General features: G+C 45.7%; 2 protein-coding genes across 9 annotated transcripts in view; one reads left to right on the forward strand and one right to left on the reverse strand.

Moving 5' to 3' along the window:
- Window positions 1-17,530, reverse strand: part of LOC106749923 (prolactin-releasing peptide receptor-like) — a 48,529-nt gene extending 30,999 nt beyond the window's left edge. Inside the window, exons 1-3 of one of the 8 annotated variants that reach the window (XM_014629889.1) lie at window positions 17,339-17,530; window positions 13,181-14,528; window positions 9,836-10,093 (exon numbers count right to left, since the gene is read on the reverse strand). In XM_014629889.1, the coding sequence (XP_014485375.1) occupies window positions 9,851-10,093; window positions 13,181-14,140 (1,203 nt within the window). In that variant the 5' untranslated portion in view covers window positions 14,141-14,528; window positions 17,339-17,530 and the 3' untranslated portion in view covers window positions 9,836-9,850. Of the gene's footprint in view, window positions 1-9,816; window positions 10,094-13,180; window positions 16,433-16,882 lie in introns of those variants that run through there. The other 7 variants (XM_014629887.1, XM_014629884.1, XM_014629882.1 and 4 more) reach the window with 7 other exon arrangements.
- LOC106749925 (craniofacial development protein 1) overlaps window positions 1-19,503 on the forward strand; it is an 89,152-nt gene that overhangs the window by 51,794 nt on the left and 17,855 nt on the right. The window lies entirely within an intron of this gene.

Here is a 19,503-nt window from a genome sequence, read left to right on the forward strand (position 1 = left end):
AGAGAGAGTGTGTGTGTGAGAGGGAGGTTGGGGAAGGGAAAGGGTAGTGAAGTGCGCGAGCGAGCGAAATATTATCCGTAATGAGCCGGAACTCCCCGACGCCTTTTTGCCGTTGTAATGAGCGGTAATTGAATGTTTCCATCGTGCGCAGAAGTATTTCTATTTCTGCACGTCGCGAAATTTATTGTATAAGGCTCGTTAGGAGAAGCCATTAATCAAAGTGACTTCATCAGCTTCGCGGGACACCTCATTACTTCAGTTGGAACACCGGAGATAATCAGAATAATTGTGGCAGTGAATTATTAAGCCGCGATATCGCAATATTTTTTAACTAATGAGATTTCAGCTCATTACACAGGCATTATCCGTCGTTATTGTAAAATAATCGCGCTGTGATAGCCGCGTAATTGGGTACATCGCGACTTCATGATTCGATTGTCGCGAACGATCATTTCAATTGTCGAAACAAATCCAGATTACGCCAATCTCAGCCGAGATTATTCTCATCCGCGTGCGTTTCGTTCTTTCCGCGGGCTGCAATGCAGATCTTATTTACGATGTTTTACTTGTTAATGTTATCACGCACGTAGACATACACGCACACGCTCACACACACACACACACACACACACACACACACGGATGCGCGCACTACTCTCCATGGTAATGCGACCGGTAAGATTAGCCTCACTCGAGATAAGAGATCCGATCGATACCGTGCGAACACAACCCTTACGCTTTCAATGCAGCTCTGGTATTTCGATTTGAGCACGTCGGAACCAGCCACAAGCGTCATCGATCCTTTCGAAAGATCGACGTATAGATGACAACGTTCGCACTAAGTGCCGGCGCCAACGTCGGAATCGTGATTTTGGTTAGCTCGCAGTGATTTTGGTTTAGCACGAGCAACGGTTAACAATGAATCTTACACCGCAATGGCCGTCGGAGTGCTCGTTAGCAGATTATCGCAACGATATAAGATTCGTTAATTGCCACCGAGAATTATACGCAAGAGATAATCCCGCGAGCTGAATGGATTATTTCGCGGTATCGATAAAATAACTGATATAATAATAATAATAACGACCGATAATGTGATATAATATCTGAGAGATAATGTAGAATAATATCTGTAGAGAGTAATAATCGATCGTAATAATATAATGTAATAACTGAGGTAAAATCAATATAACGGATATTGATTTTCGTGAGAAAAAGCCCCCTCATGGGAGAGGGGGAGAAGCGTGTCAAGAATAAAAATTATATAATGCCTTTGCGGGGAGAGATCTTACAGTGACAAAAAGCGACGTGCCGGCAGGAGTAATTTAATTAAACTTCCATTAATATAATCAACGGAACGTATTTCGGATGTCACGCCCGGGGAGAATATTATCAACAGTAAAAATTGATATTTCCCCCTCTTATGTTAATTTTTTTCGAGCCGCAACTCTCCTCGAATTTATTGAATATTTCTCACTCTGGAGATCCCAACATAGGTCTGATTATTACAAGCAGGAAAATAAACCACGTTAAGGCGAAATATAAATAAACATTTGCATTTTTTTACGAAGTCACATTTAAATATTGAAGCTGCCTCAAGCAGACGCTTCGTTTTATCGCATAATGTAGAATCAGAAACAACTCACGTCTGATCAAGTAATGTAATAATGAAGCGATAAACAAGATAACCTAACAAGGGACCCGTAAATGATCCCTTTATTAATCATATTTCATGTGATCATGTCCCCCGTTTGTGTTCGTGATACCATCTGGCTCACAGTGGTAACACAATTAATACAATCCGACGTGATCCTAGTGGATTAGGTCAGACCGGAGTCAGACATCGTCGAAGTCGGCCCCTTATTTTATTTCGTCCCAAAGTGACAACTTTATCCTCGGCGAAGCCTTTCTCAAGGGGTTTGACCGACGTGGTCGGCCGTGAAACTCTCGCGGAACTCAATTTAACTTAAAGGTCCGTTGACAAATCCTTCGGTCGAAGTGGTCCCCTCTCTCTTTCTCTCTCTTTCTCTCTTGCTTTCTCTCTATCTCCCTTCTCTCTTTCGGAAGTCACGGCGACCCAATTTCGCCGACGAAAGCTCGGTCAGGCAGAACAACTTTATATCTCCACGAACTGGCCAGCTATAAGGAAATTAACGGTGGCACTCGGGCTAAGCGGTGAATTCGTGGTTACAGTGCACTTCCGAAGTATGACGCAACGAAATCATGCACGAAGAAAGAGCGATAGAGAAAGAGCGAGAGAAAGATGTCCGACCACTGTCGACACGACTACTTGTCGCGTCAGGCCACGTACGATTCAAGGCCGGTCGTTGTCCGAGAATCCGACAAAGCGCGGCTAAGCTTAATCCTTGCCCGGAGACGTGCCGATGATCCCGAAGCGGCGAGAAGGACCGTAATGGCGACATCGCGAAGGGACACGCACGTATATTTTTGTAATATTTTCCTTTCATAGAGCTCTCACCGAGGAAAGGAATGTCATCCCTTAATGCGAAAGGGAACATTATGGCGAAATTCTCGATATTTTCGTCGTCGCCTCTAATAAGCGAATTCGCGTTACTCGTTCGTAATCAAGTGAAAATAGTTCGCGGAACGATGGATTTATTTCAGGTAATTGGTCCGTCAAAATATTTTCTTAGGAATCCTTTCAAATTTAAGCTGCAATAACACACAGCAGGCTTTATCCTGGGAACGTCCTTAGGATGTTGAACGTCCTCTAGATGTCTTTAGGAGGTCTCTTGGAGACCCGTGCTGTATGGATACTGATGGAAATACTACGTTGAAATAAAGTATCTTTAAAAATACATTTGTGTGGGATGTGATTTATTTCACAGAAATAAGCTTTATTTTTATAAAATGAACTTAATTTCTCTCTCTCTCTCTAATAAACCTTCTATTCTATGTACCATTTTATGTACTCTTATATATTATGTGCGCGCCTCTAATTAGCTCAACTGACCTATAAATTAATAAGAAAAATAAGAAATAAATAATATCCCCGTGTTTGTAATATTGTGTATATATTTGTTTTAATTTCACTCAAAATTAATTTTTATCACTTAGATAGTTAAATAGAATTATAGGAAAGTCCTTTTTTTCAGTAAATAATAAATATATGAAGGGGTCTCTCAATATTGTCAATATTGTTAATGAAAATCCGACACTCTACGGACCAATTATCATAAATTTCGACGAATCGCAGATCCGAGCGTTTCGAATGCCGCTCGCGCAACATCGCGCCAAATCCCGCAGTATTTTCTCCCACCCGGGGACAATCTCCCGATTGCTGGCTAATGGCAAACCGTGTGATTAAGGTATATCAATCACGAAAAAATTAAGAAACTACGATCCATCATTTCCAATGGTCGCGAAAGACTAACAACCTGCGTCATCATCAAAGATCTCCGCGGGCGAACGGGCTTCGCTTGAATTCGCGATCGTTTGAGAACCAACACGAAATGTTCGCGGATGCTGCCTCCCCTACACCGAGCATTGTTCACCGTATGCGGTAACATTCGTTGCGTTAACGAAATCCAGGTCTTTGCATCTCATCCGACGTTGATTTCTATCTGCACATGGTTGTGTGTGTTTACGATATCGCGCTATTTTCCAACCGGCGTATTCCCGAGGGTGGGTCGTAAAAGAGGGTCGAGCGAGTGAAAAGGAATAAAAAATGCTATTTCGCGGCGAACCGAAGTGCGGGCAGCCGCTACGTTCGTTCGTTTGTCCGGCCCGTTCGCTCGATTAGACAACGAGAATGCATTCGAAAGAGGAAGAACGGCGGAAAGTGGAAGCGACAGGGAAGTAAAATAAAGCATTGGCCGCGTCGTCGCGGCACGCACCGAAAAAGTTTTTACCGCCGCGCGAAACACGCTCGAACAACGGGAACGGAATCAGCGTGCGAATACAATGCCGTTGCTCGCGATTTCGGCGTCGTGCGCGACTTAGGCGGGGCGGACTGTGACGAGTAACTCATCCTGTTTCAGAATTAAATATCAAAATAACTGTTGCGCCGCCGACCGCGCTCGCCGGTCGCGCTCGGCGTGCGCTATAACGCGATGTTTATTAATCCTCGACAGAAGCGAGAACGCTTTGTAATTAATCGTTATTGATCATTCGTGTTTATCCGGCGCGACCGAATAATGCATAAACGAAACACGGTGCACGATCGTGAGATTAAAAATTAAACCGGTTCGCGGAAACGCCGAGTCGTCCTTTTCGAAGGTATCGATAAACGCTCGCAATTTAATTCGGCTCGACGCCGATCGGCGTAATAACTGCTCCAGCGATGAATAATGCCGGAGAATATTATCGCGGTGATATATCCACGGCCTTGATCCTCGTGCACGAGCAATGATGTACAGCTCTCGCCGAAAGAGAGAAAGGGAGGGAGCAACTTTAATAGGATAACGAGCTCGATTGCCATTAAGAATGCAAAACGCATCCCGATTCCCGCGATACGTGCAACGAAAATGCCGATGATAAAATTTAGCGTTAAAATATACAATACAGTGTACGTGCGCGTGCATCAGCTTGCTGCCTACATTGAAATAACGGGACGGCTGTTTCAAAAGCTCATTTTCCAAAATACTCGCGCGAACAGGTATCTCATGTCACATCGACCGTACAATTGCCGCTTCAAAAGTCCGATGCGAAATAATAATAATGACGATGTAGAGAAAGAGAAAGAGAGAGAGAGAGAGAGGGGGAGAGATCGGAGAATGTTGAAAATCGAGGGACGTCGGAATTTCACAATCCGCTAATTCGCAATTCCGGCGATGTACGATCGTTTAATGACATCGGACGCGTGTCGCTGTCAGCGTCGTCGCGCGCTAATAAGGATCCGTGTCTTTCACGGTCGCGATTGTCAAATTCCGAATTACAAACACAAGGCTTATCATCGATTCCCCCCACCGCCGTTGCACCGCGCACAGGCGTTATAATCCACGGGTCGCGCGCATGTGATGATTCAGTAATTTCGGTTAAATGTTCTAATTAGCGAGATTACGATGATTTCTAGCCTCGGTCGAATGCCCGCCCTAATGCAACATTTGTTATTACGTTGATTTGGCCTGTTGACAGCTCGGATGAGCGAACTCTAACGCGACAGCGAGAGCGAGCGAGATGGAGAGAGACAGAGAGGGCCGATCGACCGCGCAATCACACCCTCATCCGATCAATTCAGGAAATTGATTTCATTGTCGGTTCTTTGCCGAGAGTAAAATCTGGTTTCGGCATGCATTTTTTGGACTGCGAGGATCGCTTTCTCTCTCTCCCTCTCTCTCTCGCTGTATTTTCTACCGCTGATAATTAAACTCTCGGTCATGCGTAGCTCTTCGGGAGAAAATTCGCCGGTTCGTTAACGCGATGACATAAATAAATTTCATCGGCTGATTTGCGGGACGCCGCGGCAACGCGAACGTTCGTTCACACACGACATTTGTAATAAAAATTAATACACATTTATACACAGTGTAATGCCATTACAGGCGGATAAGTTTTATAGGTAAAGAGGAGAGAGAGAGAAAGAAAAAAACGTAGTTTTGTTCCGAGATGTCGAATTTTAATGGACGTTGAGTGGTTTGACGGATTAGAAGAACTAAAAAGAAAGAAAACAACTACGAGCTAACGAAATTCGAAAGAATTCCCGGGAAACTCGCGATAAAAAGTTTTGTTATTCTGACTGCACACAGTGCGATCAGGAATCGTTAATTACAACATCAGTTTATTCAAAGGATGAAACTTCAGGATTGCTTTATCTCTCAAAGGCAATTTAGCTTTCAACAGTACTTACATCTTGTTATTAAATAATTTCGATACAAACGGAAGCTCACTTCGCGGATTTTAGTCGGTCGTGTTGCTTGTGAATTAAATAGCGAATACGGCGCTTTCTCTTTCTCTCTCTCTCTCTTTCTTTCTCTCTCTCTCTTTCTCTCTCTCTCTCTTTTTCTCTCTTTCTTTCATTCTCTCTCGCCAAACGTTTATTGTTTAACGCAATTTTACGCCAATAGAAAATTTCTCCCTTCGACAATCGCTGATGTATTCAAAAGACATTAGTGGGAATCCCCCCTTAGCAAAAACTCCACTGATAAAACCGTCAGGCTTCATTGGGAAGTTACTGCATCCTCTCAGTCTGCTCGACGGCCGCGTTCCACGTTCGATAATGGCAGTTTATTAGGGCGGATCGAATACCGTTGAAATCGCTGGAAGTCGACGACAATCGACGGCGAACCGGCACGCCCCGCGAAACCTACATTCTTCGAGTGTCCGGCATACGAAGTAGCGTTCAATCCGACGATAATCAATTGTCCGTATCACGTATCGCGGACCGCGGATAATTGAATATTTCCGAGGCGTGCGAAACGAGATGACGCACATCGTAATGCCTAAATGCTTAAGTGTTTGTGGACAAAACCTCGCAATTTCTTTATTACATAACAATGCGGATGGTACGTGACAGATTAAAGTGAGAAAATAACGATTGCGAACGGATGCAGGATGGACGCGGAATTTCCAGGAAATCGAAAGAAAATGTTATTTTAACCATATGTGAAAACTGTTCTGTTCAGGATTATATTGATAAAAAGTGTTCACATATTAACGCAACGAAATTAGAGATTACGAAAATGGCAGAAATTTAATAATATTCCTGAATCCTTTTCAATTTTCACATTTGTGCGTTGCTTTCAACGTCTGTAAATATAATCTCGCGTATTGGAATATCTAAAAATTGTTTCTCGAAATTGTGAATATATCTAATGGATATGAAACACAGTTTTGCGTGAAAGACGTCAGTGTCGATTTTGGTCGAATGTTCAACCACCAGAAATATTGCTGTTCCATATATTTGTATTACAACTTCTTACCACTCAACTTCTGATATATGCAAATACATTCACAATTTATCTTCTAGATACATTCCTAAATGTCACCGTTCTGTCCGCCTTAGCGACGACGCAGCTCGTGTTCGCGAATTGTATCTCGTCGCACTGCACCATTTATCCGCGCCGTGATGGATGAATTATACACACGAATCGCGATTCTTCTCACGTGCGGTCAATGACAGAAAGTTCGCAATGCCTCTCACCTCGATGAACTTTAGAATATATCCGCGCTGTTAAAGCGGGAAAATTTATCTTCTGTGAAAATTATTAAATAAAATTCTCCCATATTGGAACACGGGATGCGTTGCGAAATTTACCAGAAAAAAAAAAAGATACGTTGCAAACTTTTTCTCATCGACGCGAGCACCGGCGGCTCGCGTTATCTTGCGTGTTTTCTGCTCGGACGATTCGCGACGAAATCGAGCGAAATCGAGCGTGAGCTCGATGTATTCGCGCAACAACGATATCGTACAACGACGGCGACGACGTGCGATGGGATACTGCATAGGCAATTTCGCATCGGGACTCCATATAAAAAGACGATTCAATATCGCCAGGGCGCTTCATCCGTTCGGTGAAGTTTAACTTGCACTCGGCTTTTAAACAAGAGCGAGCCCAGCTGAACGCGGTGAGAACTGTCGGGAGTGCTTCGAGATTCAATATATGAAAGTCCTCCGGGAGGGAGAGACGAGCGACGACGACGATAAGTCGATCCCCACCTTTGCACTCGCGAAGTTTCCAACTTTCGGCCCGTGTCGCATCGTTTCCGTTTTCGCCGTTCAACTTATCAGTCTCTTTCCCTCTCACCCTCTCTCGCCCCGTCTCCATTTCTCTTCTTTCTCGTCCGACGAAATGTCACTCGACCAGATCGTAGAACAACGTCCACGCCAATGTTGGAACGCCACGTCACGACGGTAAAATTCTCCCGAAAAACTTTTTATTCCCGCCCGCTGTCTTGCTTGCGCGCCACCCTCGTCGTGACAAGCCGACGATCTACGTGCGGTCGTATTTTCGAGGGGGACATTCGTGCTGCGTTACGATCGGAGCTCTCTGTATTAATATATAATGCGGATGGCGAGCGCAAAAAAACAAGAATCTCGGGAGAGGCAACTTTTCGGGATGTCTCGTCGAAGGAGAGACATTTCGGATAATCTCCACTACACCACGACGGCGAGGACGACGACGACGACGTAATGAAATATGCATTCACAAAAAATAAACGATCAATCTCGTGGCGGCGGAAGTTTCTCTCTCTCTCTCTCTCTCTCTCTTTCTCCCATTCTCGTCGGTCTCGCGCAAACGAATGACGATATCGAGATAGCAATTTCATCTCGACATCCCGCGACCGCTTCATCCGACATGGTGTCTCCCGGCAAGACCGGGAATGAGAGCGTAACTTCCAGCGTCGTGGAGTCGTTACGTAAATCGATCTATCCGTTTGGCGAGCGTGCTTTTTCAGAGCATCAACGCGAAGAGCGCGCGCAAAAGGACTAAAATGACGATGTGACGACGATATCGACGACGACAACCTCGACGACGACGACACTGGCATTTGGCTGGCTGGCTAGCTGACGGACAGAATTCTCGACAATTGCGCTCTCGTGGAAAAATGTTCGCCCGCCGCGAAAGAAACACGAGCGGCATTCCAAATCTCTTTCTGTTCCGCTCCGCTATCCCGGCACCGCGGGAAGATGGAAACCGCGCGCGCATTCAAACGACTTTTCGCACTCTTCTCTCGCAGATTTCGCAAAGCGCAAGCGGATTCCTTTCTTTATTACGTTTGAACATGCCTCTGCGCGCATTCGCGCGAGTACGTGCATTACGTTGGCGTTTGTCGTTACACTGAGATTCTCACAAAGAGCCACTTACGAGGAGAAATGGAAAAATTGCGGAGGTGAACATTTGCGGAATCAACGTATACCTCGGCCGGAGAACAAGAGAGAGAGAGAGAGAGAGAGAGAGTGAAAGAGATACGGAAAAATCGAATTTCTTACGTAAGCGAGATGTCCCAAGAGTGGTTCAAAGGGCGGGCGCCCCGACGACTCCATTTGGCGGGGTAATTCATGAAGGAATTTTATGCGGTACCGCGCGCAGAATGGAACGAGTGCGGGCGGAAGATCCTGAGGGAAGTTTCATGCGTGAGCTACGCCGCGGAGGAAATATCAGGATAAACGAAAGAACACTTTTCTCTCTGTTAGATTTAATAATAAGTCACTTAAATTGTATACCTCATCATGTTTTTTTTCATAGTAATGTAATATAAATCCGGTGATAAATATATAAAATAAATGAGCGATGAGAAACATAACCGAAGCTTGAACGAATTGTATTACGTTTTATGTGCGTGTGATATAAACATATGAAAAATATCTGAAATACCTATGATTCTGGCAACTTGTCCTTCCCATACACAGCACAGACATCCAAGAGACGTCGTAAACACGTTCAGAGGACTTCCTTACGTCCTACGGACGTCCACATGATGTCCATCGGATAAGGTGTGCTCTATGAGCTACAATCATTTTAGGTACACACGGCGCATATGACGTATTACGCGCGAATAAAAAGGATTCAAACGCTAGGTTAGAAAAGTTACTTTCGGTTAACGGGTGACACGTTACTCGCGGGACATGAAAGAAAATAGCTCGTTGCTTCTAGCGTTATCCCTTTCAGAGAATAATTCGTTACCGTGGCCGTTGCTCACGAAGTAACGAGAGTCCTTACATTCCCCTTTATCTTCTTCGCCGAGTTTTCGAGATCCCTTATTTACGATTTGTTGCCGCCCGTGTAGATCCCGCCAAATCGCGTTATTGAGTTATCCCTCTCGTGTGCTCCATCGCGCATTGGTTAGCATTCTGACGTTCTGACACGTCTCGCATTAACGTAAATAATCTCCGTGCTGCATAAGAAGACGTACCTGCGTCTCGGACACGTACCTTCCTCTCTTTCTCTCACAGCGCCGCGTCGTCGAAATCCTTGGAGGAGCCCGAGGGTTGATCCTGTTCTTTCGGAACGTTCGCCGTTGCCTCCAGTATGATCATCTCGCATCCCTCGGGATTTTGGGCTTTCGTCGTGTTGCTGGGCAGCAGGGTCTCTTGCATGGTATTATTACCGTTACACATCCGCTCGCTCCTGCAGCCCTCTCTGTTCCTCGGGGTGCTGCCGTCGGGATCTCTCGAGAAGCACGGCAGAATCTACGCAAATATCAGCGGGTCAGCGATCAGTAACGCGGAATTTCAAGAGTTTTATCATGTTGATATAATCGTACCAAGAAATTAGCAGAGAGAGAGAGAGAGAGATCAGCGAAGAGTTTTTACATTCGAACGGAAACTTTATACATTAAATTCAGGTTGGGAAAGCTCTTTTTATACAAGTAACTCGCCGTTATACCCATTACCCACACTGGAGTAAGTAGCTTATCGTCATTATCGTTATTCAAAAAGTAACGAGTTGTTACATATTCTGTTACTTTTCTTTTTTTTTTTCAACGAGTTCTGATGACCTTTCTTTTACGATTCGCCGCCGCCCATATGGGCGTAATCTACGCGTTACAAAATTACGATGAAAGTAATGATTATATTCGTTAGTTACACAAAAGTTATTGCATAGCCGTTATCTTTATTGAGAAAGAAAAATATAACGTCGTTACCGAGTCGGTAGTGAAAAAAAGGTAACTTTTGAAACGGCGGTACAAGTGAAACGCGTTACTTTCCAAGTCTGAAATTAAATAAACGCGCACGCCACATTTTCGCAATTATTTACAACGATAGGAAACCCTTTTTCGTTGAAATCCCGAAATGTTCCCGAAATCAGTGCATTTATCAGTGCATTTATCATATCTATGGAAAGACGTAATCCCTCTCGTCTCGTCCGGCCAATATGCATCCAATCGAGCGATGTTTGACTTTGTACGGTCTCGTTTACGCCTCTCAGTGGCGGCGCCTTTAAATGAATTTTACGTCACGGCGAAATTAATAATCGATCCTGTAATTGCAGTTTACGGGAGAAGCGCCCCTAGAATCATTATGGGACAGACGTACGCCGTCGAGCGCGTTTTATTATTCACGGAACTCGAGGTTGAAGATTGATGAAAGGGCGTCGGCGAATCGTAGGCGGGGTGATTAAAAAATAATTCGCACGCCGCTTGAGCGAAGATTAATCAAACTTCGCGGAGGAGGCACGACGTGCGGGAACCAACCCTTTCGTACATTTCGCGACATTCCCTGTGCATAAACGCAGCCTTTCCTTGAAAACAGACTCGTCGGTGTCACCGGAATACCGGATATATCGAACGGCACCGGTAACGATAATCATACCATAATCACACATTGTAAAGGAAGGCAGAAAGCCTTCCGGAAAACACCGCCAGTTCCGCGTAGATCTTTCATCTCGTGAATCTTCGCGGTGACAAGAACAATTCGAATCTTCTCGGGAGTCTCGGAGTAAAGAGTCTCGTCTGCCAACTCTTCATCCGTAAATTCTTGCCCCGTCTACACCACCCGCGTCTCGGATCAACGAAGTCGCTCTTACAGCAAGTTACGGCGTGAGATGTTTGCGCGTTCGCGCTCCGCCGCCTTGTCGCGCTTTTAGCTGACGTTAATATAAGCGCAATTCGCAAGAAAGGCGGAAGAGGGAAGAAATGGACGCGTGTGTTAATTCAGGTACACGATAGAACCTTAGAACTTAGCTCTTCCTTCAACGTGTACACACGCACACACACATGCAGCGCACACAGTGACAGGAATGTCGCTAAACACGTTAAATTCTCGCTGCTTCGATAATTCCGGTAATTTCTATTCAAATAGTCTTGTCCCAATTACTTAAAGCGCACCGTCGCGCGACTCGTATCGACTGCATTGCAAAGTGCAGAGCCCGATGAATTATATTCGTATATATCGATATTCCCAAGCGAGTTTCCTAAGCTAACAAATAACGAGTCCAACTTATTAGGGACTCTTGATAATCATAAATAATCTGTTGTAGTTTGACATCAATTCTCTAACAATAATAGGTAATATATGAGATATATTTTTTGAATATATATATAATATTTTGTGGTATTTCTTTATACAGAATTAGACAATTATAGTAAATATTTTCATTCTTTCTCTTTATAATACTGTATAGTATATCTAAAAATGTATATGATAACGTATTATTGTTTTTTTAATTTCTCATATTACAGTATCTTCTTCAATTGAATAAATAAATGTAGTGATTATGGGATAAGATATATCATATGTAAATATCATGTGCGAGTAAGATGATATTCGTATATTTTATTTAAAGTTATATAATTATAAATAATTTTATTTTTGTTCTTGCTTAGATGTTATTTTCTTTCAGTTATATTGTCACAAATGAGATATTTTTTATTCATAAATAATATCTTTATTTGTATTTTATTTAACTCTTGTATTTTATGTGTTGTACAGACATAATAACAAAATAATAATATAATAACAAAAATTATATAATAGCAAAATATTACAATAATAAAATAATACAAAAAATTCGTGAAAGTTATGTTTTGTATGCATAAAAAAAGTTTAACCTTTGTCATCTTACCGACATGTGAGAACAAGACGATAAAATTGACACGTTTTCAAACAATTTTAATTAAACAAGATTCTAATTTATTTATAAATTTTGCAATCTCCGTAGATGATAGGTAAGGCTTTAATTACTCAGAAAAAACTTGATTATTATTTTTACGCTACTACGAGAGGGAGGAAAATTCGACAAATCTTCAGATCGTCATCTTACCACCCTTTCCCTTATTCTTTATAGAAAAACGGCCAACGCTTTTCGCGCAAACTTTTACTCAAACAGACCCGAAAAAGAAGATGGTAAAGTGCTTTGAAAACATTATATTTATTTTCGCGACTCCACTATGAAGAAGTATTTTTAACATATCTTTCTCTTTCTTCTCCCCCTCTCCCCTCTCTCTCTCTCTCTTTTTCTTTATACGATCTTGCGAAACCGGATTTGAGACGCGAGCCGCGCTATATCTCGCGTACGGATCCTCTCCGAACATAACAAGAATAATCTGCTTATTCTCGTGTATACTTTGATAATGAAAAGGAAGCAGTAGAACCGACAGTCTATCCGAGCAACTTGGGCAAGTTCCACGGCAGTTGTGCCTCTGCTCTCACGTTCAAAATAACAATATAACGTGGACGAAAGCCAGATGGGCTAAATATGATCTCTCTCGCCGGCACGATCGCGCAGACACACGCAGGCACGCACGCGGGCAACAGCAGACGCATCGTCATACATACCTGCTTGAATTCCTTGCGGAAGTTGTCGTTGAGCCACGCGTAGAGGAACGGATTGTAGCAGGTGCTGCTCATGGCGAGGCAGTGCGTCATGAAGAAGCAGAGCCGGTAATAAGACCAGTCGTTGGCGGGCGAGTAGAAGTCCTCGACGACGTTGATGATGTTGAGCGGCAGCCACGAGATGCCGAATATCGCGACCATCGCGATCAGCATCCGGTTGGTGCGGCGTTTCCGCTCGCGGTCCGCCTCCTCGCGCTTGCTGCTCTTGCTGCCGGGCTTGGTGCGCGCCCGGTCGTTCAGCTTGATCGACACGCACACGTAGCAGAAGGCGATTACGAAGAACGGCACGACGAACTGCAGTATCGAGGTGACCGAGCTGAAGACCTTGCGGAACGGCTCGCTCGGCCAGTGCTCCTCGCAATAGGTGTGCGGCTCTTCGAGCTGCATGTACATACCGTACGGCAGGGTGACCAGCAACGCGGCCACCCAGATACCCAGGATGATCGCCGCGCACATCTCGATCTTCATGCGCGGGTGGAACGGGTAGATGATGACTAAGAAGCGGTCGACCGCTATGCTGGTTAGCGTGAGCGTGCTGATGTACACGCTGACGCCTTGGGCGTAGGGCACCAGGTGGCAGAGGGTGTTGCCGAACACCCAGCGGCCTAGGAAGGTGTAAAGCGGTGTGAAAGGCACGGCCAGCACGCACAGCAGCACGTCGCTCAGCGCGAGATTCGTGATGAAGAAATTGGTGACGGTGTGCATTTGGCGATTACGCGCCACCACGAAGCACACCAGCACGTTACCGAAGATCCCCAGCACGAAGATATTGGCGTAGAACAGGCAAAACACTATCTGCACCACGAGGTTCGACGTCACATCCTCCAGGTAGTTGGAGCTGCGCGACGACGAGTTCTCCGGCTCGTCGGCGAGCACCGACGTCTGCGTCGTGTAGTTAGCCATGGTGCATCTTGACAGGTGCGTCGTCGGCCTTTCCCTCTCTCTCTCTCTCTCTCAACGGCCTCACGCGCGTTTCACACCACCGTCCTGCTCAACCGCCTCGTTCCCACGACTTCGTCCTCGTCGTCGGGAGTCGATCATGCGTCAAAGCGCTGACGTGGATGGTATCCTCGTGGACGGGCACGGCGAGTTCGGGGCGAGGGAGCGGCGAAGAGCAGCGGCCGATACGATAATGGCAGTCGGCGGGCTCATACCCGGAAGTTCCGAGTTTGCGAGTTGAGCGAAGTCACCGAACGTCGCGCGTCTCGCGCCGGAGAGCTCGCCCTTTACGCTCGCTTATGCAGACACTGTACGATCCCCGGCGGCCGAGAGCTTAAGCGACGACGGGGTTCTGATAGATAAGCGAGTTATAGCCTGAGATAAGCAGATTAGCGCGAGTTCCCGCGGTATCGTCGCGCCGGCCGGTTCCGCTGGACGCGGCGCTTTTAGCTCGCGTTCCCGTCCTCGAAATATTTTCGGCACCGTGCTAGTCGTCGTGGATGCTTCCTCGGCCTCGCTCGAACGAAGAGAGTCAATCCCGTCGCGGCCCGATCATGCGCTTGTCATCGTGTGCGAGTTTTCGCACGAAGTTCACTCGACTATTCTCGAATTGCGTCCCCGAGTGGTGGACGGCGATCGGGGTCTCGGGTGAACGCAGAATCCCGTTCTTTTATTTGCGTTCAATTAAACGGTATCCCCGAGGAACCCGGCGTGTCCTCTTTGCGCACTCACGGTATATAAGATCGAAGTTTCACGTTGGAAAAGCAAATAGCGACGATCGGAAACTCCGACGAGGGGTCTCTCTCTCTCTCTCTCTTTCTCGCTGGCGGTGACAGTAATATCCTTCTCGTTCATTAATACGCGAGCTGGCAGTGAGTAAAGTGACTAATAGGGGTAATCTTGCACGAGGCCGGGGGTTACTTCATCGAGGAGTCATCGCGTGCGTCCGATCTCACTCCCGAGGTCGCCGATCTCCACCGTAAAACCTCGGACACTGCGATCGTCGTCGAAAATCGCGCTGAATTATCCCGACGGTAATTAGACTATTAACATACCGCCGCGAGAATTTTCGTTTCAGCGAGGGGGAGAGACGGCGGGCCGACACGGGAGAGCAATTAGGAGCGGGCCGATTGAGACCGGCGCTCCCGGTATTCGGCGTGGGCGAAATTGTCGGCAAACTTCGCAGGCGGTGCCGCTGTCGTTGAGCCACGGAACAAACATTCGGAAAGTTTAGCGGTCATTAATAGAGGCGGCGCGCACACTTCGCGGGACGAGAAAAGGACGGAGGGGCTATTTAAAAAGCACGACGGAATCCGCCGCTCCTTCCTCAAGGTCGTCTTTCTTTCTTTCTCTCTCTCTCTCTTTCTTTCCGAAGGAGAACTTCAGCAGAAATGGGGACGCGTTTTCCGACAATGGAGTTTTCATTCGGTCCCTCGTTTCTCCTGCTCCTCGTTTCTTTCGTTTTTCTCATTGAATAATAGCGGCGGTGAAAAGCGACACGAGAGGGGGAGGGGGGCGGTATTGCTGGCGGGCGCTCGCTTTTTAATAACCTGGCCGACTTCCGTTCTCCCGCGTGTAAATTTATTCACAGTCGAGAGAGGATTGTAAATTACAGGGTGGAAACGGTCTTCCACTCATCAGCCGCGCGATGCAAATTAATAGAGGCGCGTCGTGCTGGCCGCTGCAGTTCGACGTCGACGGATCGACGTGGCGGCCTTCACGCGGCTGGTATTCAACGATCACAGCAACCGTGATTATCGGGAAACAATTATCGAATGTTTACGGGACGAGATCGCTGCGTTCGTTAAAAAAAGAGCGCTCGCGTTAGCGACGTGAATATTATCGAACGATCGAGTCCACGTGAATCGGAGAGGGAAAAAGAGAGAGAGAGAGAGAGAAAGAAAGCGTGATACTTCGAATATGAAATGATGATCCGCTTAGTAATACGTCATCTATCATCCGATCTAAACTTGAAGTAACGTTGGTAATTCAACGAAATCCTATTTGTGTCATTTGATTCAAGCCGAAGCTGTTTCCAACGACAGATGATCGTGCGCGAACGAGACGATCCGTCGTTGCAGATTTGCGCCGCTACGCGCGTAAAACCTCCCTCGCACGCACAAAATCCATCACGGAAGAAGAGAGCCGTGTATCCCGCGGATGTTTCGACGGTCCCGCCGGACTCGTAAAGCAGCGGCCTCCCTTTTTCACGGACATGTCCGCTCCTTTTAGGCCGGCCGGGCGACACGTGTGCACGCTGCCTACCGGAAGCTGCTCCGTCGACAAGTCGATATTAAAAAGCGAAGAGGAACGTGGCGGACAGCGTGCTGAAAAGCGTGCTGAAAAGCGATCACGTACGCTCCGGCACACGTGCGAGATCGATTTCGGCCACCTGTTGAAGAGCCGGCCGAGAGCCGGTAATTTCTTCCGCCGTTGCGCGACGCTCAAATTTCGCCCCGAAGGACCGCCGCGAAAATCTCGACGAACTCGCGCGAAAGCTTCTCGCGAGAGGTCCGCGCGCGCGACTCGACTTCTCGCAATTATCAGGCCGCTGGAACTGCTCGCGTCCTCGATGGGCTCACGACGACGGCAACACGAAATTAGACTCTCCCGCGCGCGCACGCACACACGCGTGAGCAAAGTCCCTCACGATTGTTCTTCTCTCATTATCGTCCGTCGCGACCCGCAGCCCGCTTCGAGCTCTACCTGTCATTCGCGACGGGTCATTCCTCCGAGGGCAGAAGCTGATTCGGTTTCGTCCATTTAGCGTCTCCTATCTTAATCTTCTCGATTATGAAACGCACATGCGTTATCACACACTTGTCAAACGTTAAATATTATTGTACTCCTATATAATTTAATTATTTCGCACTAATCGCCAATTTCTCTTTTACGGGCCTCGTCTCCCTTTCTCTCTTCCCGGTTTTTGATTAATTCTAAATTAAAGATCGTTCGAGACGGCTGTTGTTCCCCCTCGCGACGTCCACCACGTCTCACGTTCTCCGGTTCTAATTCAGGCTCGGGATCGTCAACGCGTAAAATAAAAGGCGCACGCACGAAAGCAGAGGACGATCGTACGAAGGTGATTGCCGGTTTCCCCTCATCCGACTCGCCGATCTTCGCGAATTCTTCCGCCGCAGGTACGAACACGTGTCCGCTTACCGCGCTCGATGCATGATCGCGCGGCCACGACGTTGAAGTCTCTAGGAAGCGCCGGGACTTAAAGTGGCGAATTTCCGCGCTCTCATCCCGCTCGCGTGCGAATTCGCGACGGACGACACCTCCGAGGAGCGCGGGCAAGGGCAAGGGCGCCGGTGGTTCACGCGTTGCTTACTCATCGGCGACTGAGACGCGAAAATCGGAAGCGCACACCGGCTTCGAGAGAGAGCGGCTTCGTCGGCGCGGTTTTCTCGCGCAGGCGTGCTCGCCGCTCACGTGTGTGTGTGTAGGTGCGTGTCGTCATACGATAGTGGCTGCCTTCGTGCAAAAGTATCGCGCGATAGCAGTCGACACATATTAATATTCGATTTCGGAGCTCCGTCCTCTCGTCGAATATGCGACACGCGCCATGTTACATTGGTAAAATATTTTTTTCTTGTATGTATAAATATATTATACATATTTGCGATTCACTTCGTGCACGTGGCATCGGGACTTTCGTGTCAAGGCGACGGCCGAAGATATTTGGAATTCTCGCGGGCACGAGGCCGGGGGATCTTCAGAATCTAATAAAGTCGAAATGAATATATTCTCTTCGAGGCGCACGAGCGCTCAGTTTCGAACGAGTGGTCGTTCTCTTTCCTCTCTCTATTTCTCTTTTTCTCTAGGGACCTAGTCTCCGCATTGCACCTTATTGCGGAAAAATTCTTTGGCTCAGATATGCTCGCCTCACCCTAGGCGGATGCGTTTCATCGGAGATTTCCGGCGGTGGGGTATGCGAAAAATGTCTCGAATTCATTCGGAGCGACGGAGATCCGTTTCTTGCGCAGGGACTGTGAACGAAGAGGGATCCCGCAGAATGTCGCGAATAAAACAGGCTAAAATTATGCCGTCCACGAGCATTTTCCGCCTCGATGTGTCGAGTAATCAGGGGTATTTAGGACATTACGTGATATGTACGCTCCTCAAAGTTTTCCAATCCCTTACAGGAAAGTATTATTGACTGTAATAAATTGGCCATTGATAAATAGTAGTTTCATTGCTCGCGCAAGTAATAAAACCGTTAAACAACAATAATTTATCACTGGCCAATTTATCACAGCCAGTGATATTTTCCTGCAGGGGATACCAATTGAATCGTATTAATAGTCGTTACTTGAAACTCGTCTCAAGCGAGATACTCAAACTCGTGCTTAGAATTAGGTACATATTTTTTTAGTAGAATCGCGATTGCAAGTATAATGATGACGTATATATCATGTGATTCAACTGAAAAATTGAGACCCGAATTCAAATCCGAATGTCTCACGTGAGAAAAATTTCAAGGAATGATTATTAATACAGGTCTATTTTTAAATTCAGCACAACGTATTCAGACGTAACAGGCATCGCGCATCGGCTATGTTTGATGCTATTTTTATCCGATAACTTTTTCATGTATTTGTGTATATAAGTTAAATAAAGAAGAAAAGTTAAATAAAAGAAGTTGTTATACAATCAAATCAAATTTAAACAAATATATCAAATATATCAAATTTAAACAATAAAGAATTAATATATATTATATATAAATAATAAATACAATATTATAAATTAATACAAAATTATTAACTTTTATAATCAATATTAAAGTAATACAAGATTTTTCAATCAATACGTAATGTACAAATATCTACATATTCGATTTAGATATTTCGAGACGAGATATTTAAACCCCAGACGTTTTACCAGCTGAGTTCAAGACTTGATATCGTTGGAATTCACATGTTCTTCGTTAGAGTGCAGCACTCGTTAGGGCAAAAATGCGCACCTCATCGTGCGAATCCGTTCAGAGTCAAGTGTCACAAATCGACACGTGATCGAAAATCACGTTCGGATGAGATGTATTTTATCATCTCACGATGTATATAGGAAGGAGACGAGATCAGAAGGTGAAAGTACGAAGGTGCGCGCGGGAGTTTCCATAAAGTTGGCATTATAAAATACAGTAATTTATTAATAATTACTCATTTATCATCAGCGTACTCCTCATGATAAATTAAAACTGCACATATTTCACTTTTCTCACTATACACTACACATTTTGTCACCGCCTCGCAACTTATAATGTACATTTTCTCGTTATTTCCTATATTTTGCTATATATATATATATATATATATATATAT

Source organism: Dinoponera quadriceps, unplaced genomic scaffold, assembly GCF_001313825.1.
Source record: "Dinoponera quadriceps isolate SergipeBrazil2010 unplaced genomic scaffold, ASM131382v1 scaffold4026, whole genome shotgun sequence".
Lineage (NCBI taxonomy): Eukaryota > Metazoa > Arthropoda > Insecta > Hymenoptera > Formicidae > Dinoponera > Dinoponera quadriceps.